The sequence below is a fragment of the Grus americana genome, chromosome 24 (genome assembly GCF_028858705.1).
Source record: "Grus americana isolate bGruAme1 chromosome 24, bGruAme1.mat, whole genome shotgun sequence".
NCBI lineage: Eukaryota > Metazoa > Chordata > Aves > Gruiformes > Gruidae > Grus > Grus americana.
In genome coordinates, this window is record NC_072875.1 from 6861959 (window position 1) to 6887303 (window position 25345).

Below are 25345 nucleotides of genomic sequence, written 5' to 3' on the forward strand. Positions count from 1 at the left end.
TCTCTACTACAATGTATATTTATTTCATACACATACATACAGTCCTTCCCATATGGAAAATAACTCTTGCATATTCAATATTTTTCATTCCAGTTTGATATACAAGTAATTCTGCAGGTATCTTATTTTTTCCACCAAATTTTGGGGAGTAAGGAAAGAGATTTTCCCCAACAAGGTCATTTTTTCTGTGTTGTTCAAATTTCTGGACATTTTTCATTTCACAGACTAGTTTTCTTCACCCTTTTCTGGACATGACAATCCTCTTTGGGGAAGTATGGCTCTATGCCTACCTCTTTATAAAGACCAAAATTGTTAACTCTACTTGGTGCTTTGCAGGAATAGTAATCTTAATGGAGCTGCAGGACAAAGCATGCCTAAAATACTTGAAGAAGTTATTGGCAGGTTAGCATGAGACCTCCAGGCATGTTATTGCTTGCCACTGACTGAACTGGGGAACTGATCCTGATTCTGGACACCAGCTAACGTGCTTACACTACCCTGACCAGATGGCTTGTTCCTGTTAGCTATAGGAACATCAGCATCTAAACCTTTATTTTAAATACGTACTTTACGGAAGAGCAGAGAACTTTGCAAACTGTTACTTACCCAGTCTACCTACTCCAGGGACTCTGTCTGAAGTTCCAGAACATTTCAAACTCCCAGATGGCTACTTACTTTGTTTTAAATCATCAGCTGGAACTGAAACTGGGACATCCAGGCCAGAAAAAAACCTTCACAGATCACTGGCAAGATCTAAACTTTCTCTGGTCATGGATAGCCTATGAAATGAGTCAGAGATTCCATGAAGACAGTACACAAAGATAGCACTTCAGTTCGCAAAGACAGTCAAAACCACTGGATAAACATGCTACAGGTTTGAGGGTTTGTCCTCTTAGTATCAGACATTTTGCTGGAAATAAATCACAATGACTGTGATCCTGGAGGAAAACACTAAAATCTATTAATAAAAATCATGAAGGCAAAACACTTCACTACATACAAGAGAGGGGTTTTTTTCCTCTTCTTTTAATTTAGCAGTAACAATGTCTACAATACATTGACTCACAAATTAAGTGAAGGTATGAAACCACATTCTTCATACTGAGAAGGGACATTCTGGACTTTTACTTTTTAAATACTCTCTCGAGGGGGAAAGGTTCTGAACGTCCAATGAACATCTTTTGAAACAACCAGTAGTGGGAATTTCAATTTTAACAGTGATTATATTTAGTGAGCCTTGTCCACAGAGATCAAAATGCTTTGCAAGCAAGTGCAAAGCTCAGAACCTCACTGTACAGCTAAAAGGGTAGGGAAACTGAGGCACAGTGCTGTGCAGTGACTCGCCAGGACCAAGCGGCAGGCAGCAGAGATCTGTACATAAATTTCTGCTCTCTGACTCCCAGTCAGTTCCTGACTCGCCAGGCCACAGCCTCCCAGTATGTGTATGTGGGTATCTACTGTCCAGCAGTTCACGTGTTATACAGGTATATCTTCTTTCACCTCTCCTGCTGTCCCATTGGCTCCATTCAATCCTGCTGGTTCCCTATTTTCTTCCTCTTCTTCTTCTTCTTCCTCTTTTGCCATCACTGCTTCTCTGCCTCCGCTCAGGAGGGTGGCACTGGAGAGGTGGCTGAGGAGCTGGCCTTCCCGGCGAGATTCGGCCAGCTCTTTGGCACAGCACACAGGAGTGTTGGTCTCGTAAGTGCTATGGAAGCTGTTATAGTCGACTTCGTAAAAATCCTTCTCCAGAGTGAGGACAGGAGTGAAGCGATGTCCCCACAGCACCTCGGTGTCCATGTAAGAACTGCGAGCTTGGCAAGTCATCCCTGGGTAGAAACAGAAGGATGTTAAATGCAAAGCTTCCTTAATGCTCACCCAACTACTTCTTTCATTTAAAAGCACTTTCATGTTAGCTCCATACCTGATTGCTCTGGGACACAGAAAAGGTCTTTGCTTAATAAGCTTCACAAAAGCCTCTATCATGAAAAAGCTGAGCACTCAAAGGAAAAGGGATGGATTCATCGCCGCATCTTCAGGCTGTTTCCTGAACCTTGTGCTTATGGGTTTGAAGTCTGGTACGACTAAGCAGCTTCTCTCTGTCCTCACATTGCTCTGTTGAGGTGTTGCTTGCATGGCTGATACTAACAGCACTTCTGCTGAACCGTGCTAGAACGACATCCAACCCTGGCAGTGCACCTCAAATCCTGACCCACACAGCCCCTAAGTCGAATGAACCACTGCCCTGCACTCCAGCTGCATCTGACTCCAGCCCTCTTCATCTACAGCACTATCAGCAACTCCCTCCTGCACTTAGGTCAAGGCACCAAGATGTATAGCCCAAAAGGTGGAGAGGGGCACAACTCCTGGTGATTTATATGGCAAGCTGGCTTTTAAGTATCTCTGGAGGGTTCAGTCCAACTGTGTTGGGTTGGCAGAACCAAAACCCACAACACCACGCAGTCAGGCTCATAAGCATATTGAATTCCGTGTATTAGTGGATTGTGGATTGAATGAACAGTGGGCAATATGAAACTGGTATTTGTCAAGCTGCTTCTCAGCCCCAAGGATCAGAGTTTATTTATTTACTTTGAAAAAGTTTAAAGAGAAGCTTTGCAGAGCAGGGATAAGAGTTCAGCATTGGCGTAACTGCGAACAAATTCTCTTGGAATCACCTGCTGACTTCTTTTCCAAATATTTGTCTTCTCTTTGTACTAGTTATGTTATGAGTTTGGAATTAATTCTGGTGAAATTTGGAAAACCTGACCTCACAAAGTCCACCCACTGTTCTCTTTTGGAGAGTGAGAGATAAGCCTGACTGGAATACACTCAAAACATGCACTTAATCCAGTTCCTGGCCAATACTTCCAAGTCTAACCCCTGCAGCCCAAAGTACACAAACAGAAATCTAAAGCAATGCATAGGGGGAAAAATATCACTATCAGATGCTTCAGGGAAGACTGCATCATCTATTTTCACCACATGAGCTCAATTAAGTGACTGAAATCTGAGAGTAATCAGAAAACGCCTTTCCTTAAAAAAAAAAAAAAGGCACCTTTGTGAAAAGACCAATATTTTGTTTTCATAATTGCTACAGTCCATTAAAAGACACCTACACGAGCAAGTTCTCTGGAAAGTTTTATTTGTCTCACATTGCTTTCCTTAGTTTAAAGCTATCAGGCCAGGAGTATATTAGTTGCTTTTGGTTCTTGAAAGGGGAAAAGAGAGACAGTGACACAGGCAACACTGAGAAATTTCCAGTTCTGTATCACAGACTGAAAAGCCAATTTTTCCCCCCAAGAAGATCTGCAGGAGTATTTACTTCTGGGCAGGAACAACAAGTGCAGAGTTAGTCATAGTGTTCTAGCGTGCCTGCTTCCTGGACCGGAAGGAACCGGGAAGTGCAGAGGCTGCTATGAAAAATACAGTAATGGAAGAAAAAAAATTCCCCCGAGTATTTTTGCCTTAAGGAGAAGCTCTATTCAGGTACAGCATCTTTTCAGGAAACTATTGGCTTTTGCTTTACAAGTAAAAAACAGTGTGGAGACCACTCTTGACTATACAGCGACACTACAACCTGCAGTGTCACCTGCCCTGGACTCCTCAGTCCTCAAGGCAAAGACTGGTTAATCTTCACTCCCTTGTATCAGCTAACAAAGAGCAGCTCAATGCGCAGGCAGCTCCTTGGCTTCTCCTAATTTCTGAGTCCTGCTATGGTTTTTCTCAGGAGAGCTGTGTCACTGACACTTACCATAGCGTTGACCTCCCTGGGCTTTTATTACAGGCTGGTTTGAGGGTCAGTAATGCAGGGCTGCAGGGCTAATCCCATTTTCGGATCCTCCCGCATGCTGGGAGGCCAGGCAACCAGCGGCATGTGCATGTACGGTAAGGAGACAGTTAAAATGAACTAGCCCTTTCTCCTTTAGACTGAGCTGGTTTTGCACCAGAAATCATGAAGGCCTTCAAGTGCCTCCTCCACGCTCTGAGCACTTTCAAAGCCCTGCAAAGACAGCAGGAGAGCAGACCACTCAGGCTCACAGGATTTAGGTCCTATGAATGAGCTGGTTGATTCTTACCATGGCTTTCCAAGTGCTGCATAAAGGTACCGTGTAGCTGTCCCCAAGGCCAAGATGGGGTGTCCCCGCTAAATGTGGGGGCCTGAGGCATCCTAAAGGAACTCCTGCCTTATAATCAGGGCCTGAAATAGCTCCTTCCCTGGGGGCAGTACCTGACAGTGAAACTGAGCTCCAGAGACACAATCATAGTTATCTCCTGCTGTAAGTATTCAATTAAGGAAGGAACAATAGAAAGCTTTCAACAACCAAATATTGCACACTGCCAGCTTCCTGCAGTAGCTGCTTTCTGTAACCCCAGGGGTACACAGAGCCAGCACAATAAGACAACTTGTAATTGCTCCATAATCCCTTTCAAATATTCCTTTTTAGCACATGTGCAGTGGTGTTTCAATTGCGTGGGGACACACTGCTTGGCAACTCCTACATTACCCAGTAAACAGCATTGTCTCTGCTTCAAATTCCATTAAGTGCCTGCTTCGCAGGCTGCCCTGTGCTCTCCAGCCTGGTTAATTAATGCATCTGTAATGTCCCTAGCTAATTATTGCCTCTGTAACTGTAAAAAGATGACAGAAGAGGTGTGGAAACAATAAACCTTACTTTCATTAAGAGCACATGGATGCAGCCACTTTCCCCTTGCACGCAATGTGCACTGTGCCCTCTGTGTAACACCTTTCCGACACGGCTGTGGGCTCTCTGCAAAAATCAGCGGTTTCATTTCCTACGCCTTGCTCATCCAAGTCCATGGGACATCTTGGGTGTAGTGAATTGCTCCGTGGCATGCTCGTACCCATCAAGAACCACACCAACTTTGCTGTTCTACTTCAGTGCAGCAGCACCGTCAGTTGCAACCCTACTACGGCTGCCCGAAGCACTGACACTTCAGAGAGTAGAAGAAACTGAGGGATATTTCAAACTCTCAGAATTTCTTGCAAAAATAATCACAGTATTTATGGCCCTGATAAAAGCTGCTAATCCTTTTCTTAAAGTAGATATAACTACACATTTTGGATTTAAATGGTACAGATATTTGGTATAGAAAAGTGGTGTTTGGTGACTTGGGTATTTCATTTAAATAAGCTTCATGCCAAAATAATATCCTCATTTCCCCTTTGTCAGTCTAAGTCGATGTGCTTCAAAGCTTCTTTAAAATAAAGTCATTGAGATTTTTATTTTTCAAGTGTATTGTATTTTCTGGATAGTAAGACCATTAGAAGTTTAATTTTCTCCTAAACAAGGGTCTAAAAAATGAAAAAGTATGTTTAATATAAATTTCTACAATCTGTCAATTGTGGAAAATGTGAAATGGCATGTGAAATCTTCAGCTTTCAAGTTTTAGTTACAGCTTTCTCGTCTCTTAATTCAGCAGCTTAGCTTTCAGTTGCAAACAAAACTCAGTTTGAATTGAAACCAGAAAAAAAGTTTGTACAAAGTTATAAGCAGATGCACCAAATTTTCCATAAAGCTGGAACCAGTTCCAGGCTTTTTAGAAAGCTGGAGACCAGAGGACTGTCTCCTGGTTTCAAGTTCTGCAATAAACATTTCATAGAATTTTAACGATAATTTCATTACAGCAGAATCCCAAGAAGTGGATTTTTTTGTCTGTCGGCTGGAGTCACTACATCACAGGATCAATAACAGAGTTTGTGCATGTTCCTGTTTAAGGCAGCCATAGATGCCTTCCTAAACAGCTCGTTTCTGGTTTCCAGTAGATGAAAAGATGCAAAATATATTGCTATGTGTATTCAACCAGGTGTTTCATTACATTCGAGACCTGAGAGAGTCACTGAGGAAAGACCGGTGTGTAAAATAGGTGTTAGGGAACTCTACCAATAAGGCACTTTTCTGTCATCAAAATCAGTTGGGATCAAGCAGCTTACATTTTATCAAAGGCAAAGGAATGTTAATGCGTGCCGACAAAAAGCAGTTATTTGATGGCTCACTCAGTAAGGAGCTTGCTTTTTCTGCAGTGTACTCAATGGGAGTTGCAGATTTTAGAACATTTCATCACTTGCAATGCCCCTTATTATGCAACTGGAGCAGACGCTTCTGGCTCTGCCACGCTGCTAGGAAAAGTGGCGATTGTTCCTCATTTCCAGGTCTTGTATACCCTTAGGTTACCAGTTAAAATCAAACTTGATTATCACAAGCCAAATCTAAAGTGCATTTGCAGCTGTTTGGTTATCCAGAGATGAACCAGCAGTCTCTCCAACTGTTGGAGGATGCAGATTTTCGTCAAACATACTGGCATAGCCAGTACCTTTACTGGCAGTTTAACGGGAGGGGGCAAGGGGACCGCAAAGCGTGATCTACCAGCCCAAGAAACTGCCCCAGGCTTCAATTTGATCACATCAGCAGCATAGTTGAATCTTTCAGTACTGCTACGTGGCCCGAACTTTCTCAGCGGGTAGAGATATCCCAGCCCCTGGGGCTGTCAAGACAACATTTTTCATCAGCCTAAAATTAACTCTCCTCATTTAAATGCCACAGAGCTCAGTGATTATCTGCTGGCAAAATGTCATGTGGATGCTGACTGTATGTCTGCCATATTTCCTAGGCGCTCTCTGCACTTCAGACACAGATACTGCTGCAAGTGATTTCACTTCTCTGTCCTTGTTTTCATACGCTATTGTATGCAGAGTGAATTTTCCCCTTGTACTGGATGCACTAAAGCTGCATAATACATACTCTGCTCCTTGAGCTGAGCTCCACCTACACTACAAGAGTACAGAGAAAGAACTGATGGACTCGGAGGTATAGTGACAGACTGATGTAAGTTAGAATGGCAAGGAGTAGTTATAAAATTTTAAGTTCTATCACTCTAATTAGGCAATACATGTCTTCAGATTAACATCAGCATTCGGATAGTTATAAAATTTATTAGTCCCTTTACGTTAATTAGACCAAAGAACACTGTAACCTCCAAAAAGTCACTATACCTCCAACTTAAAAAGGAATATTAGAAGGTAGGAGCATGGTCCTCCAATTATTTGTGCTTGTCTCCATGTCTGGGCTTGATTCACTTTGATTTTTATGCCAGAGGAGAGTAATAGGATTTTAATTTATCTGAATCCTCTCCAGGCATGCAAAAGCTCCTGGGCACTAGGAAAATAAATAAATAAATAAATAAATAAATAAATAAATAAATAAAAAGGACCTTATGATTTAAAGACCTTGGATTCAATTGCCATGTCTCTACCAGACAGAACCTGAACACCAAGCTCACACCGTGTAACTTTAAGCCCCTCACAAAGGCATTTACAGCGACTGCAGAGGCACCTAAGATGACTAGCCTGCCAATGTCTACCTCTGGAGGACGACTCAGCTCATGAAAAGAATGACTTCAGACGTCTCTTTCTTCCCCATAATTATATATAAGCAGTTTCTATAACAGTTCTGCAAGGTCCTTCTTACAGAAAACTTATTTATATGCAAAATACAAAACAAAACAACAAGACAACCCAAACTAGATGATGAATGCACAAAAAAAACATTTAGTAATGTCACCTTTCCTTTGTTCTCCCATGAAAATCATTATTACTTTCAGGATATCTTATGTTGTGACTACTTCTTTTGGTCCTGTTTTTACAGTCAGGAAATTTTACTATGTCCTCTGTAAAGGTAGATAAATTGAGGTGCAAAAAAGCTGCTGTTTGCCTGCACTCTTACAGGGACAGGATGAGGTAAATTACTTGTAATCATTAAACCACCTTTTATCACACACAGAAATCTGCATGTCTATCCTTTCCTAAGAGTTTATTAAAACTTCATTTAGTGACTGGACTAATCAGGCATCTGGACTGTCTCTTGTGGCTTATTTAATGGTGGTGCGAAAAAGAGGTAATGAAAACCAGTGAGGACCAAAAGTAAAGTAACCACTGCTATCTGTATGCCTGGACAATACCAATGCTGGACACCGTAAGTACAGAATGAGGCTTGCAGGACTGCTACTGATAAATCAGGTTTTGGTTAATTGTCTGTAAATAGCAGTGGAAGGGTGAAGTTGGAAGAGTGATGCCTTACAGAAAAAAAAATTAAAAATAAAAATCGGACTCTCCAATGTTCTCTCATTGAATCAGCCAAATTCTTCATCATAACCCAGCTGACTCTCCATGCACATAGAAGGGGGGTCTGAATCTCCACTGCTCTCCTAGGTTCCAGCAGCCTTGCTTTATGCACTACGTTCAATTCAGGATCAGGAAGATAAGGGCAAGAGGTTTGGCCAACAACAGCCTAGACCTAGTCTGTCGACAGGATGGCTCGCATTTTTTGTTGCCACTGTGGGAAGCAGAAAGGCAGTGAAAGCAAAAATGCATTCACTTTGCAAACAGATTTTCCACCTTCACTTTCTTCCCTTTTGCTGCAGGTCAAATTTGGGCCAGCTGATCCTGACAAGTATCCCTTTTCAGATAAGGCAAAAGAGAATTAATTCCCTAAAGTAATCTCTGTGACCAATTCATTAAGTAGGCACTGTGAGTGCTGCTGCTGCTTCAAGATGCCCACGAAGCAGCACTGGAAGTCAGAACACTTGTCATCTATATTGATTTTGCCTTTACAGTGGTCATTATACTCAGCAATGATCTCACCGGATCTGCCCAGAAACTTAGTCTCCCTTTGGCATTTTTTAATTTCTTGTGGAGCCACATTGCCTCAACCAAAATATTGATTGGCAAGACCGGTGTCAGTGGGCTTTCTGCCGCAGCTGGCTCTGTGGGTTCGTTAGGAGAATAGCTGTGGATCCCTGGAGAGCTCTCACTACAATAATACAATGTTTATTTTCTTTCTCGGCAAAATAAAAACATTGCATTTTAGGCTGGCTGGTATGTTTCTTGTGTGGTGCTATTCTTCAGTGTGCTGTTATTTATCCTTTTAAAAATTCAAGTCAACTTGAAAACAAAAACATGGTTTTAAACCACAATGTTTCATTTTGTAAAAAAAACAATGACTTGCAGTGTTTCAGCTCTTCAGAATGTATTCTACACTTTTCATTCGAAACTATTTACCATCTTTGTCTTCCACTGGATCAGAATTAAACCTAAATGTCAGGGGTAAGAGTTACTTGTTTGAGAGGAGACAATACATTTGTAATATGTGTGTGGTTGGTTAAAGCTCCTGGAAATAGCTATAAAATTGCTGTCCCAAATGTTTCAGTGAAAAATATTCACGCTTTTAGTCAAGATATTACGTTTAAATTTCTTTAGTCATTTGTATGTTGACAATCGACATTTTGACCTGCTTTCAAAATACCTTTTGAAAATATATAGCTGTCTTTCCCCCTCCAGTGCAGGATGCATTCACGGTATGATTTGCTGTTGTCTGTAAAGGCGGAATAAGTTTCCATTAATTTTTACTCCTGACAACAACTGCAGAGCTGAGCCACTGCTGAGACAGCACACAGGACTCGCTTGCCTCTTGTGCACCATGAACAGGGCTACATATGCTGACCAGTTGTACGTCTGGACACCGAGATGGTGGTTCCTAGTTTCTCATAGGGGTTACACTAAGGGAACAAATGGCCTGTTGCATTTTTATACTGCCCTGAACCTGACCAGGTTGTAACAGTGTCATGATTTAATAGAAGTCACGCTGCAAGTAAATTATACCATTCCTGAAAGCAGCTGGGGCTGGAACAATACAATAGGAAGGAAAGAACCTAAAGAATTTGCTTGGAGCAAATTTTAAGGTATGGAGGTAGGCATAATATCCCCCAAACTGCTTTATCAACATTAGGAAGTGTGAGGACAAAGCAGGAAAGCACAAACACTGTGCTTCTGCAAGCCACTCTCATTGTGGCAAAATATCACACCTCCCCCCCCGGTTGCCATATGTCATTCAGAAAATCATCTCAGCCTCCGAATCAGCTAACAACATCATCTGAGGTCCACTCTGCTCTAAGTTCAATGCAAACTGGCTCTTCTACTCCAATTTTGGAATTTCACAGCCTGTCTTCTGAGACCAGAATAATTCATTTCCACAGATGTATGCTCCTTCATATCATTACACACTGGCCTGTACAACCCCTCTGGGAGAGGAGCCCATTTGTAAAGCAGTATTATTCCTATGCCATGCTTTTAATTTTGAGGTTGTTATTGATAATGACTTCCTCTCACACATATCTAGCAGAGGCTGAGCTTTCATAAGAGGAAGGCAGTGCAGTAGCAGTTCAAACAGAATTTGATAGTGTCACTGTGTGAGGAGGAAAGAGGCTTTGGACAAACAAGGAACTGCATTCCATGTTCAGATTAGGAGGTTCTAGTGTCTAGGAAATGTTTAGGCTACAAAATAAGCTTCCATTACAAATCTTTGCCTTTGATAGTCTTTTCCACCCACCCTTCTTTTGCTACATCTCTACAATACTCTGCTGGGAAAGAGATCTGCCTAGTAATGCCAAACGAATTCCATTTGTACAATACAGTACTCCAACCTAGGTACAGTGCAATCTATACATAACCTCCCATTAGCTCTGCCTGGAAAAGTCAGCTATTTCTATTCACCTAATGACTAAAGGGAAATACTGGGAAACTGAATTAGCTCTCTAGAGAGCTGTCTTTAAGAGCGATGGTCTGGGATGCAGGAATTTGAGAGACTATTTACCCTTACATCTGGCTGTGAGGAGACTAACAAGGACGAATCTCTAGAAGGGGATGATATTAATAGTAAGCAAAGGCCAGAATCTGAGACAGGGTGCCCATACCACTGAGTACTCCTATCAAGCCAAAAACCCTTGCAAGTGTTTCAGAGAGAACCCATGCCTCATCAAGATGGAAAAATCCCCAAATACCACCAACAGAAAACTGGGTTCACAGTGCTGTCTCATAACTAAAATCCTTAAAGACCAAAGTGCAAAACTACTTATAAAAGCTTTTTTACATCTCTGACCCTTTCTGTGGTTCCACATCTCCAGACAGCAATTCTCTCCTCAGTGCTGCCTGTAGCCCCATTCCCCTTAAATGCCCCGATTTGACATGCTGCCAACCCCAGACTCAGACAGCCTGCCTGAAGGGAGCATCAGCATCTCAGGGTGCTTAAACATGCTTGCTGTTTAGCAAGAAGCACAGCAGACAGAGCCTGCCAGCTCCTCCTCAAAGCCTGCAATAAATGAATTAGCTGCAAGTGGTAAAATGACCCCACAGTGCCATGTCTTGTAGGTGAGACTCCGCAGTAAATGCATCCTCCTCACTAGCCAGACCCCTAGGAGATACACTGCATCCCACCTGTGGAAAGGAGCCTGGAGGCTGTCATGGCCATCCATTGACTCAGCTTGAGAGGTGCACTACCACCTCCCTTTTCTGCACTCTGGAAATCTGAGGCAAACAACTTTTCCAGATTTATTATGACGGACGTAGGCTTCTTTCGCCAACTGCCTCAAATATACCCAGAGGAGGAAATTGGGAATCAGCTGAGTATATCTCCTAATCTACCCATTACACAGCATTGGTTTATGCTGTTAAACAGCTGCTGGGTTGCAAGAGTCACAAAAGCAGTTTCTGTATTTCTCCTCTTTGAGCTTCTTTTGAAAAATATATGTCCTGCATCACGTGCAAGTCATTCAGTTTCAGCACATGCTGTTTTATGGGATATAGTAATACTTGGGCACTTCCTTCATAGCCTCCACACCGCAGCCATACCTAAAATAGCACAGTTACTGCCAATTTTTTATACAGAGGAGAAATGGAAAAAGATTTGTGCCATGAATTTTGATCTCGGAAAACAGGACCACGAGAGACCTCACAATTTCTTTTAGCCCATTCCTTTTTTTCCATGGATCAGTTCTAAGCGTTTATGGATAGCTTCTCGACTAACCTCTTTGTCTGAATCCCGGACTTATAAAAAGAGCATGAAACACTACGACATGAGCTAAGGAACTGTCTTTTAATTGCTAGGTATCTCAGACCACAATATCCCACCTGAATCAGGCACTAGGGAAGGACAAATACCAACATGTTCTCAGTCCAGGTGACATTGACAGCAAAATCTTAATGCCAAACTCCATTTTTCCCCTTTCCCTCTCTACAGTTGGACTCGACGATCTTAAAGGTCCTTTCCAATCTAAATGATTCTATGATTCTATGAAAATTGTGTTCATTTTTGACAAGTCCTTACCTGTTGCTTCCACCATTCCTTCCAGGATGACCACAATTTCAAACTCCTCCTTCTCTAGTTGGGTGCGGGACATCTCCCAGAAGGGGCTTTTCTCATTGATTTCATGCGAGATGATAAGAGGTGACACCAGGAACAATCTGTCATCTCCAGTGTCAAATCCCACGTTGATGTCTGTTTGGTTCAAGGGGATGAACTCTCCTTCTTTGGTCTGTTTGGACTTAATCAGTTTGGCTCTAATGGAAGCCTCAACAATGTGGGAATTTCGGAGGTCTCCAACCCGGAACATGAGACAGAGCTTCTCATCCCTCATGGAAATCACTGCGTTGTTAGAAAACATGAGGGTTTCAGCCCTCTTCTTTGGTTGGCTGATCTTGACAAACATACATCCCACCATGAACGCATTGACAATGGAGCCCAGAATAGCCTGGATCAGGAGCAGTACGATGCCTTCTGGGCACTTCTCCGTTATGACCCTATAGCCATACCCAATTGTTGTCTCAGTCTCGATAGAAAACAGAAATGCAGAAACAAATCCACTGAGATTTTCAACACAGGGAATCCAGTTCTCATCTTCAAGATGGTCCAGGTCTCCCCGGATATAGGCAATAAGCCACCATATGAACCCAAAAAACAACCAAGTGATAGTATAGACCATAGTGAAGACAAGAAGATTAAACCGCCACTTGAGGTCCACCAGAGTAGTGAAGAGGTCACTAAGGTATCGATAGGTTTCTTGGACATTTCCATGGTGAACATTGCACTTGCCACTTTTCTCCATGTAACGCTGACGTGGCTTCTTACCTTCTGCTGATATGAGGCGGGTTCGGTCAGTGGCAATGGGGACATCATCCCGAGCCTGTTTGGGAATCTTCTTAGGGTCTCTGGATGTAACTCCGATGTCCATGTCCTGGTTCATGAAGATCCTAGAATCTCCGGCCATGGCTGGGCTGTGGGAGAACAAAGAAATAAAGTTTAAGATAGGAGGAAAAGAGCTGAGACAAAAGCCTGTCTGAACCATTACGACAGACCAGGACAACAGACATTGCAAATATTAATGCTACACTGACAAACTTTGCTCCATGCTGGTACAGGGCTGGAGACAGGCTGATTCTACATCAGGAATGTTTTTCACTAGGGCCATGTCTTTCCTCCTACTATTGTTTTGGGAAACATTTAGAAAGACTTCAGCGCTTCTCTTGCAACAGCCACTTGCTAAATATAATGCTGCATTGAACTGGATGTTAAATACTGATTCATAATACACAGTCTCTTCAAGTATGAACCAGCTGCCAGTCATTTTGCTTAATGCACTACTGGAACCTCAGAAAATACAGTGATGAGCACAGTCTGGGAGTTATGAAATAGGTAAACCTTGTTACGGTTTTTTGGTTTGGGGTTTGAGTTGAGGTTTTTTTTGGTCCTTAGATTTTTTTTTTACACCCAAAATTTGCTTGAGATCACAACTAGAAGCAAAGTAAAGACACATCAACATATATTTTCAAGAGGTACTGGAGTTTTTTTGAGCCTCAGGTTTTGGGTACATACCAAGAGAAACCATAGAAATTAAAAGAAAATGCTGAGCACCACTGTCTACCTAAATCTCACATAAGTCTAAATTATGCATGAAAGTTTCCCTTACAGTCAGCACAGAAAGGCACCTTGAGGGATAATTCAGATTTCAGGTGTGCTGAATCACCTTCTGGAAGTACCCACCCCCTCCACAAATTATTCTGGGAGCCTGAGCTCCAAATGTGAAATGGGCTTTTAATGTAGCATCTTGAATTATGTGTCTGAAGGTGGGATGAATCCAGACCTACTGTTAATCAGATATATCAGAACCCACCCCTTTACTTCATCTGACATTAAACAAAAACCCCAGACACTTTTAGAAACGTAACAGAGAGCTACTAAAAAGCCCACTGTTGACATGCAAAACTATGCTTAACAAGATACAAATAAATAACACCAAATGATGGCTGCAATGATTTTTGCAGATTATAATGTAACATCCTGTTTACCAAGATGATTAGATACTCCTTTAAAAAAAACCCCACACATGCTCTATTGAAAAATGAGAATCTTGACTCTGAATGCAAGGCACAGACAAAATCTCTGTGAAAGACTACCTAAGAAGCCTTAGGGATATCAAAGATAGAGTAGCAATATTCTCTATGGCGTTCGTTCTCTGCATTGTCCTCTGCAAATCCTATTAAAACCTAACTAAATCTATTACTGCTCCCTCTATCTTTAATCTTCTTATGTGTCTGTGAATGAGAAAAGGTGTAGCGATACAATTAAGAGTATCTTGGGAAAAACAATTTTAAGATTGAGCAAAGTAGCTTCATCTTTTCGGTATTAAAGAGCACAAAGGGTGGGCGGGAAGGAAGCAGAGGCAGGATGAATAAATGAAGCAACAAATTTCCACTTCCATTCTGCTGTAGCCAAGTCTGGTTAACAGCAAAGAATTACTCTTAGCCCTTGTATAAGTCACCATCAATCATTACTCCAATGAAGCAGCCAGAGCCTGTTGCTGGAACCATACCCGCTGGCTCTATTCACTAGGGAACCCAGCCATCTGTCCACGCCACAGTCCCAAAGCTTCTTCATGCTGGCAAATTTGCCTGGTTTGAAGGGTTTGGGCCAGGGCTGAGGCAGTGCAGCCACAGGAAGGGGTAAATACTAGGGATTAATGACGCTGGGATGGGAAGTTAGGAGGAATCAGGTTTGCTGCCCTCACTGCATGTGATCCTGGATGTGGGCTAGATAACCCCAGCACTGTGCTGTTCCCTTCCTCAAATAGCAACATCAAGGATTTGGGCAGAATATTAATCCTTACCTCTATTTCTTTCACTTCTGAAGGCAGGACTCCTGAGAGCCGGCTCGTGGTATATTTAAATATATGTTCAGTCACTTTCTACTACTTGTGGCAAATTCAAGTCTCCCGGACCGGCTCTCTGCTGCCTGACAGTGTATGTCTATTTACATGCGTGCAAAGTGTCTGCTAGATGCTGTCAAATTATAAGGGTACATGTTGACTCTCACTTCACAACATGTGAAAGCATGTGCCAAGTCAGAACAATCACACACTTTTTTTTTTCCCCCCTCTTTAATAGGGAAAGAAGCATCCCATCCACTGACTTAAAAAGAATTAGGTACAGAGGAGAACCTCTTCGCTTTCTTCTTATGAATATTACTTTTGATCTTTGTTTGCGTTGTTTGATTAAGCTAAAATTACTGCATTTGGACTAAAAAGCTTTTGAACAATCTATGTGTAAAAATGTAAAAACAGGCAAGTGTTGCATGTTTTCAATTTTAATAATTGTTTTAAAGATAATTTTGTTATAAAAGTTACATTTGAAGCTGAGTTTCACTTCCACTGACACTACGTAAGAGAAAACAATTCCAAGACATTAATCTATAGTGTAAGGTTTCATATTTTAGATTCATACCAAAGAGACCAAAAGGATCTTTAAACATATTAAAAAGAACAGAATAGAATAAAAACAACCAAAAGCCTAAATCCCTAGAAATACCACTCTGGTGAAGCAGAGGGACTGCCCATTAATGAAAGTACAGGAAAACCTGCTTTAACTAAAACTCAAGAGACTGGCAACATCACTTTTCTAATGCTACTGATCTTTAACAATAGGTCAAGTGAAATCTTTCTGGAAAGCTTCAGGAACACCTTACAAGTGGTCCATTAAGGCAGAAAAATTCCTGCTGTCTATGAACTTTACTGACGGTTTCAGTGGCATTACAATTTGTAATATTTCATATTAAACTCTCCCATTGTATTATAAGCATAACCTCAGTACGTGGTTATTGAAAATAATCAAGCACATGAATCTTTGCATTAGACTCTTTAAAAGGAATAATACTGGTTAGCAGTTTGAGCACTGGTTTGCATGTTTGAAGACTAGCCAGCTTTCTGTTCAAAATGATTTCAGTATTTTTTCTCTAATTCTGAGCAAATCACTGATTGTCCTTCTGCCTTAATTCCTCAACCGTAAAATTTGTGGTATAGATATGAATGGTCTGTGAGATCCTCGGCACAAGAATCTTCTAGGAAATTTGCTATCATTCCCTTAGTAGTTTAACTGCTCTGGGAAACTTTAGCACAAATGACAAGATACTATAAAAGGAGTACTGTACCTATGTAAGGATTTGGTTAACTCCTTCATCGTATAATATACTGCTACTGCTATCAAGCATACACATCTTTTCCAGATAATGGTAATTATGTGCAAGCATCTCATGGAGATTTAGACTTCAGTTTGTAAATCACTGTTCCCTCCAGCAAAGAGATCTGTGAGATGAAATTGCCTCTTATAGTCACACGCACCCTCCTGTTTCACTGGCGTTTACCATCTTTGGTTAACCAAGGCCAGGATAATAAAAATGTCACTTTTGTACAAAGCTGCTTTCCTTTTGGACAGGCTACTGCAAAAGGAGATGTAAGTCAGTGTATTATCAACCTTGCAAAGAGGCTTTTTATCAGACTTGCTCTTGCTCAGCTTTTGCCCAGATGACAGTCTCAGGGCAGGCGGTGACATTTAGGGCTCTTAGATTTGATGAAGAAGAGTCAAGATGGGGTTAGCTAAGTACCTTCAGGAAGCATTGTTTTGCAGAGCTGTCTACAAGCCCTGCCTGACAGAGCTGATGTACCTCCTGATAGCTCCAAATCTTCAAGATAGAAATTTGTTGAAGACATTGCAGAAGGTAAAACAAGACAAGTTTGCAAGAGACACTTTCACCTGATGGTGACTTTTTCAATTTAAATACCTGCTGATCTCACTTAAGTACATGCAAGTTTCAGTGCAGATAGGATTTCCTTCTGGAGAGGTCTAAACTGGCAGGCAGGAGGATTTTGAAGACATGAATTTGTTATTAAGTTTGTGTAAAAGAATACTCTTTTTTGTTTGTTTTAAACCTGATGCCCGTGTTTTCTTGCATTATGAGAATAAATGAGCAACTGTTCTTTAGTAAGCCTGCCCCTCTCCCCAAAATAGAACAAATTAAAGTAGTAGCAGGCAAAGAGAATAAAAGCATTGATGGCTGAACACTGAGTGCTAGTGCATAGAGGAAGAAGAAATATTAGGAAAAGATGGCCTTTGACAATCTGGAGATAAACAGCTATTAGATAAGCACTGACTGACAGGTAGGGCTTTGATTTCCCTGGGAAAGGCATCTTTCCCGCTATCCTTTTATTTACTGCCTGTGTATGACTGAGACTGAACAGTCAACAATGCCAACAGGAGATTACCTTTTGAGGCATACATATGCATGCGAGAAAAAGAGAGGCACGTAGGTTTTGTGCAAATCATGTCATGTTTCAGTGTTCTGACTTATGAATAGAGATTGCGGTGGCTGCCTCTTTGGAAAGTGCTTGGAGATCCATGGGTGGAGGGAATGAGGCAAAAGAGTTACGCTAATCAAAACTAGAACAAAACATTTAAGGAAACTGCAGAAGAAAGGAGACTTGTGGCATTTCACTAATAAACATGTGGTTCAAAAGCTCCCTCATCCAAATAATTGCTTTTCAGAGTGTAATCACACTCAGCCCAGAAGTAGGAAGATGCCTCTCATGTCGTCTTTGAGTTTTCATTAAGTGGCAGCGCTGCTTTTCTGGCATGCTGACAGACATGATTTTACAAGGGAGTTCCTCTGGGGCTAGAGGAGACACCCACCCACCAGAACACAAAACCGAGTGACTGATGATTAACTAGGCAGCTACGAAGGAAGCAGGATGACTTTGTGCCAGAGCTGGGCTGATGATGGCGCCTGTCTGCTTAGAGTTCATTAGGCTCAGAAATACTGAAACAGAAGATGTTCGGTCTTTCAAAAGAAAATACCTTGTAAGAAAATCTCTCTGGGTAGGAAGCCAATATGACACAAAGACAGAGCTTATGGACATTTGCATTTTTATCCCAGTCTATCCTTCTCCCCAGCAGTGCTGGATAATCACAGTTCTAATATCCCTGAGCCCTTTCATTGTCAGTTGTGAGGTAGCAATGTGGTCCCCCATTCCCAGAGTATCCAAGTGTTTCACAGTGTTCAACACTGGTATCACGTGCTTTAACATTTTATTTATTTATTAAGATCTATGGAACAAGGAAGTGCTCTATTTCCTGTATTTCAAGATGGGGAAGTGAGTCACAAAGAAACTTGCTTCTTCCACACTCACACTGGGAGTCTGTGGCAGGGAATTAAACCCAGAGTTTCCAAAATCCTAAACGAGTAATTACTAGACCACTGTTCTTACCTTCCACCAATCCAGCAGCAGTGAATAAATGCAGTCCCTATTTGTTTCAGGCATGTCTAAAGATTACTCTGAAAGCCTACATAGCCTGACCTATCAGCATGAATAACCTACCCAGACTGTTTCCAATGCCAAGAAATAATGTTTCTGTTCTCTCAAGTAGCTACAGGTTTCGAATAGATTTCCCCCCAACTATGGATTAAAGTATAAAAAATCCCATACATAAGACAAGTTTGTAGTTGCTTAAATATATTGACTTCAGAAACTAAACTGCAATGAGAATAAAGACTGGGGTGGCTTTGAAGTTTTTTTCCACAACATAAAGATGAAAACTAGAAAATGCCTTACGAGACATCATAATGACTCCAGTGTACAGGCTATAACAATTTGTTACAGAACAAGGACTGGAGAACGTGCAGTATCCACAACATAGGGGATATCTACTACTTGCTATAATCACAGTTCCAATCCGTAGGGTGGATGGGAGGATATAATCTGTGTAACTTTCAGCCAATTACCTTATACTTCATTGAATTAAAGAAGTTGAGCATGAAAAGTCCGCATGCAAAGGAGGCAACCACAATATTATGCTCTTAGGTGTTTTTCTTAATTTTGAACAGTCAGATGATATTTTCTTTACCAACAAATAAAGCTTGAAAATAAACCAATTTGATCCTTCCACCTCCAAGGAAGTGACTCTGCCTGAGACACTCTGCAGCCTCTCTGTCTCTGTCCTTTTACCCGAGACTCTATTTTTAGGGGGACCTCACGGCATCATTGAAAATTTGACCGTTATCTTTCAACCAACACAACTGAACAAAGAAAAAGAGACACTTTTGTTCTGATAAGATACTCCCATTTCTCCTGCTACTGGCTTTTTACACACAGCACACACTGAATATTGGGGAAAGCAAAACCTCAGTTCTAAGAGAAAATCCTGCCCCAAGACGGCACGTTCCTGTTCTCCATTGTTTAGATATTTCACCATTACAGCAACTGGGAATCACTATACAGACCTGCAGCTGGCTTAAAAATAAAAAATAAAAAAATTGAAGGATGTTCACACTTCTCCAGTAACTTGCATCCAAACAGTTCAAAGCTGAACTGACCAAATGCCTGTTCTGCCCCAAGACATTCAACAATGCTATTGAACCCACTGTGCAGACAAGAGAAGATGAATCACAGAGAGCCAGAGTGACCTACCTAATACCAAACTGCCGGTTAAGTGCCAGTGCTCACCCCAAATGTCCGAGTGGCTCTCTTGACCTCAAACTGAATAGGAAGCGGGTGACTTATATAAAAGAGCACAGAGATTTGTCTCAGAACATGACTCCAAAACTCTGTTTGCCTTTTTCCAGGTCTGTAACTAATCTCCAGAGATGGAGAACCAGAAATGATCCTGATCCTTTATCTCCAACTGAGTGGGAACAGCGGGGAAAGAACTGAAGCCCAGAAGTGAAATAACTCCCCCAACACAACCACAGCCAGACACACTTCCCACATACTATAGAAAATAGTGTTTGCTTGGATTGGTCAGAGAACTAGTGGAAAAAGCCAGTTCTGCTTCCCTCTGAGCTACTCCCCTATAAATCTAAGGTAGTTATCAACTTAAAAGTAAAAGGGTGCAGGAGGAAGGACCTGCTTGACTACAGAATCCCAGAAAGTCAGAGGGCAAGCTTTTTGGGACAGGGACAGTTTCTTCATGAAACTCTTGGGTCAAAAACCAACTGAGACATATGCTGTATAAAAGTTAGCATATTAGTCCCAACCACCTTGTCCTAATACAAAAAGGAGGATTTGGGGTGCCTTTTTGACTGATGCAGCAGGACATTGATAAAAAAATGAATCACACTTTTACCTCCCAGAAAAATAAACACCCCTAGGGATTCCCAATGCATTAAATTACTTGTCCCCTCCAAGGGGTGAACGTGCCACTTTATCGTCTGGAGACTACACTGCAAGGGCTCTTTAAACCCTAAGCTGACTAGTAAGTATTCTAATTATAAAAGAATTTAATCTTTGACTCTAGGTAAGGATTATGGAGTCACTCCATGCATTTCAGGGCTGCTTACTGATCAGTCTCCCCCTGCCCATTGTATTCCAGTGATCTCCACTAATCTGGTATCTGAGCAGTTCAGCATTTTTAGTCTTTTCCTGCGTAACACCTTTACTAGATCCGACAATGCTTTTGCCCAAGATCAACATCTAATCCCCAGCTTCCCAAAGAGTTCCCTAGCAGGTGGCGAGTTAGACAACAGCACATCTCTAGCTGTCATCCTGGCAGGTTTGGGGATAGAAACCTGGTGTTCAGCTGACCTAATACCTCAGCCGCTTGTCCTCCTGCCTTCTGGGCTCCTGATCCTTTGCAACCAGAGAAGAAAAGCAGCGAACTGGGAAAACAAACAAAATCAGGTAACTTACTTGCTAAGAGCAGCTGTGCATCAGTCTTGTGCCTTGGCACTTCGGGGAGACTGGACGGTGACAGGGCTGAGAGGTAGGTAAAACAGCTGCTGGAAAAGTGTCCGATCCATGCCATCACCAGAGCGCTGGGATCGTCTTCTGATGCCTGGGCTGTCTCCTTCCTTCTTCCCTCTGCCTGTTATTAGAAAACATTTATGTGGCACTGAAGATTTAAACGCACACGCCCCTGTCCCTAGGTATCCCTGATTTCCCTTGTTCTGTCGGAGCTGGCATGGGGTGCTCCAAACCCTCACCCTCCACTGCTGCAGTGCTACTTTTGCCTATCAAATGCCTGCTTTCCTTGATCCTGCTCCCTCCCGTACAAATGAATTCTTGGTGTTATAAAGCTTTTTAAAGGGCTGGGGCAGAGAGGAGGGAGAGGACTGGATGTGACGGGGAGCATCATCTGTTCTGAATGAGCAGCACAGAGAAGGGTGGCGGGAGTGAAAGCAAAGAGGGGAGGGGTTTAAGCCGCTGCTTTGCACAGAAAGGGCTGCCTGGGGAGGGGGGAGAGAGGCGTATTCCGTGCCTTGAGAAAATGCAAGGCACTGTGCTCCCCTGGCACCACATGCTCTTCTCCCTCCTTGCCAGTTCCCCAAGTGCCGTGTGTTTACTTCAGCTCTCCCCTTGCCTGGGTTCTCCTTCCCGGGTTACTGGATGAGCTTTCATTTTTTTAGGGGGTGGGGGCTGACGTTCTTGTTTTAAAATCACACAAAGAGTACCTAAAAAAAAGGAGGACGGGGAATGCAGAAGCTGAATATTTAACAGGGAGCACATGCGTACACGTTCATTGGCATTGTGGAAATGCCAGCTCTTCCAGGCTGGACCAAGGATTTGGGAAAAGTGGGGAGAAGGAGGGAGAGCGTGATTCCTCTGGCACTCTTCCCTTGCCTGTCAACCATCAAGCTGCTGAAATGGTGTTTGCTGACTGAGTTGTGTTGTTTGCCTGCGATCCAGCTAGTCCCAGGCAATGCTCTCAAAGCTCTTCGGTGGTTTGCTGTATTTTTTGTCTTTCTCTTTTTTTAATTCTTTTTTTTATCATTGATAATACCACGCTATCTCCCTAGCTTAGTAAAATATTTCCTCTTCTGAACAGCAAATGTCAGGCCAGCTGCATATATGAGGAAGATCTGCCTAGTGACTGCACGTTACCTTCAGGCTTCGTTGCCCGGTTCCCCTAATCCCGTCACTCGGTCCTCCCCAAATCTCTATTCCAGGACCACAGGCATTGCAGCCCATCAGAAATGCTTTCACAGAAGATTTTATGGTCAGGAAAAGAGAACTTGTCAAAACCAAAGCACTGTACAGGAATGTGTCAGTATTGCTGGAATCTGAAAGCAATTTTTTCCATGTTCTGCTTTGAATGACTTTCAATTTTTTTTATTTTTTTAAAGTTACACCATCGTTAATTAAATATGTCAGCATTGGAATGACATTTTTATTTTACTGTATTGCAATGTATTATTTGCATTGTTGTTTTGGAACAGGAAAAAAATTGAACTAGTGGAACTTCCTGTAGATCAGAAAATCTGATTCCTAATCATCTTAAATCTTGGATATGTAACACCTTATTATGGAAGCTAGACTGGAAAAGTAGCTGTTGGGAAATTCAAAGACAGCCACGCTAAAGAGAGGGAAATAACCACAGCTTTGAATATCATTAATAGTCATATTGCACAGGGGACTGGGTTAAGAAAGCACATTTCTGTGCACATACCACTTTTTCCCAGTGTTCTGGTTCTCTGATCTGTACATGCAGGTTGGATCTGGCCCACTGGGATAGGAATCTGGAGCCAGACCAAGAACTTAGGCCATTAAAAATGAGTTTTGCAAACGTTATTTTGCTTTTCCACTTGTTGTTAGTCTATATTTCCCACTTCACCACAGCATGGGCAATGAGATCAGACTAGCCAGTACGGCTCCTGTTTCGCATGCATTAGAACAGTGCTACCCCATCTCGGTTGCAAAGAGCACAGAGGACTACATTCAAATCAGCAGTAAAACTATTTTCAATGAAAGTAAAAGATATGGTAATAAACTGTTGCTTAAATCCTATGAAATTATGTTAGATCTGCCTGTGCATAACTGTTAGGAGTGCTCCTTTCAGCAATATTTATTTTACCTTGTAGGAGTATGTCTATGATACATGAAGTATCCTTATTAAAGTGCTATTTGGGGAGTACATGAACAGCTTTGTTGTGGTTTTTAATAAGCATTCAAACATACTTAAAAAGTACTAAACAGTAATTCATACCACATGAGAGTTAGTCCCCCCAAAATCATAACGTTGGCTTTCAGAGCAGGGTAAGTCCCCGGATGCTGCTTCACCAGCACTAAGGAGAGTGTCACCTTCGTAAAGGCATCAACTCTGCTGCTTCTTTTATTTAATCGCTTTTAATAAGATTTAGAATAAATTTTTGTGCTAGGAAAAGCTGTCCAGCCAGCAGCCCTAGAGGAACAGAGTCTCTGCAAGTCTGCAAAGCAACCTGGTCAACGCCTTCATTCCCACCTCCTGCACACGTTTACCCAATGCATATTAACTATGAACTATGAACCCAGTCGACAGCCTCAAAGCAGACAGAGGTCTCCCAGATGTGCCGAGGAGTGGGCTCACAGCATAGTTATTTCTGTGGTGTTTGCCCACCTCGAGCTACACCATTGCATTGCTCACATGCGAGAAATGGCACTGTGTTTCATGCAATGTAAATAAAAACGTTTTTGTGTTTTGAGCAGGCTCCTATTTCTCCTGACACGAGTGGAACTCTGCTAACAGGCACTGCCATCTGCCGGCACCACGTCCTCCACCGATTTCCCTACAAACAGTGAAAAAAGTGGGGCACGTTGAGGGTTTAAAGTGGAGACTGGATTTTCACAGTGCCCATTAATTCGTGAGGCTGCAGAAAGCCCTGTTTGCCCAACATCTCACATGTATTATTCAGCTGGAAAAAGAGAGACCTCTCCCCTAACGAGATTTGTCAGTTCATGAGCAAGCATATAGTTTTGACAGTCCTCTCGCTTTGCCACAGCTCTGCCAATACCTTATGCAATTACACAGCGCTGTGCTCACACCTCTGTCCAGATGTCAGCTCAGAGGAGAGAGTGGGATTGCAGCACTGGGCTGCAGATGGGGCCCAGTGCACGCCGTAAGTGCATTTGTGTGCTGTGGCTGCTGTTTGTCACAGGACCTGAGGCACCAGACGCATTGCAAAGCACAGCAAAGGCCACAGAGAAGAGGGCACTTGAGAGGTATGTACTTCAATCACCGTGAAAGGCCTTTTAGGAGCCATTTATTTAATCCCCAGAGAGGTAGCACCTTTTGCATGGGTCCATGAGGGCATGCACCTTGGTAGACTTCTGCTTCCTTGTTCCTACACTGTAAACTACTGCATTGTTTCATGTATTATTTCAATAGACACCTTCCAATTTGTACTGATTAAAGACCAGCCAGATGTGAAAACAGTTTTTCAGCTGGAAACTACACTTCAGTGAGTCAGTGGCATCAATGTGCTCTTGCTAAGGTGGTTAAAAAGTTGTCAATGGCCTCACAAGTTTGTAATGCGTTAAAGAACTCCAGGTATCAGCTTGGTGCAGAAGGGCAGATCTAATACGAAATAGCAGTACAGTTTGGGTAGACTCTCAGGCTAGTATGTAAACAAGGAAATGCAGAAGGATTGCTTCTCTGAGTCAGTAATAACACAGAGTTCTCTTGGTGTTTGGGATGAAATTCACCTTAGGCAATGCCATTTAGGATGCACTAGTCCAAGACTAAACAGTCATGCTATTTCCTAACTGATGCAGAGAGACAGGTAGTTATCAGAAGGCATCTAAATTAGACCCTTACACTAGAATGGGATGAATGATCCAATTCCCGGTGTGTGGATACAAATTTCACTTCAGTGCAACATCTTGATTTTCCCGGGGTTGCTCACAAGCTGTAACAGCTGTGCTTCACTGTTCAAAGGATGTACAAGGCAATTCACAGGGGTGAAATTATGGCAACTGCGGAATGTTTAGTGCCTGGATTTGCAAACAGAACAAGATGTGGAAGAACAAACTTTAATCTCATTTTGGTATAACTAAATAGCTTTCTGAGGACATTATGTATATAAAAAGCTTTCATAAAACAAACAGTTTGGATTTTTGCTGGTTCCTACAGAATGCAGCAGGACAGTCCAATTTTTGAGCTGTCATGAACCAAACAGGGAGTAACCTCCATTTTCCTGAGGTTCCACTGCACATAAATGAGCCATCCCCATCGATGAGCACAGACTGCCCTGTGACATTTATTACCCAAAGGGACAATCTTCAATCTGAGCACCAGTGACAGAATCCGTAGCTCGCTCTGAAATCAGTGGAGGCTGTCATCGGCTTTACACGTATTGAGAGTAGAGGGAGCAACAGTGCCTTCAGGGAGCATTTTAATTTGTTGTGCAATTTGATCTCTGGAATGAGA

At 42.2% G+C, this 25345-nt stretch overlaps 1 protein-coding gene across 4 annotated transcripts in view; it reads right to left on the reverse strand.

Moving 5' to 3' along the window:
- Positions 1–1007: 1007 nt before the first annotated feature.
- KCNJ5 (potassium inwardly rectifying channel subfamily J member 5) overlaps positions 1008–25345 on the reverse strand; it is a 51629-nt gene continuing 27291 nt past the window's right edge. For 2 of the 4 annotated variants that reach the window (XM_054802910.1, XM_054802909.1), the window contains exons 2-4: positions 20854–21028; positions 12174–13120; positions 1008–1826 (exon numbers count right to left, since the gene is read on the reverse strand). In XM_054802910.1, the coding sequence (XP_054658885.1) occupies positions 1477–1826; positions 12174–13113 (1290 nt within the window). In that variant the 5' untranslated portion in view covers positions 13114–13120; positions 20854–21028 and the 3' untranslated portion in view covers positions 1008–1476. Of the gene's footprint in view, positions 1827–12173; positions 13121–20853; positions 21029–21146; positions 21447–25345 lie in introns of those variants that run through there. The other 2 variants (XM_054802908.1, XM_054802907.1) reach the window with 2 other exon arrangements.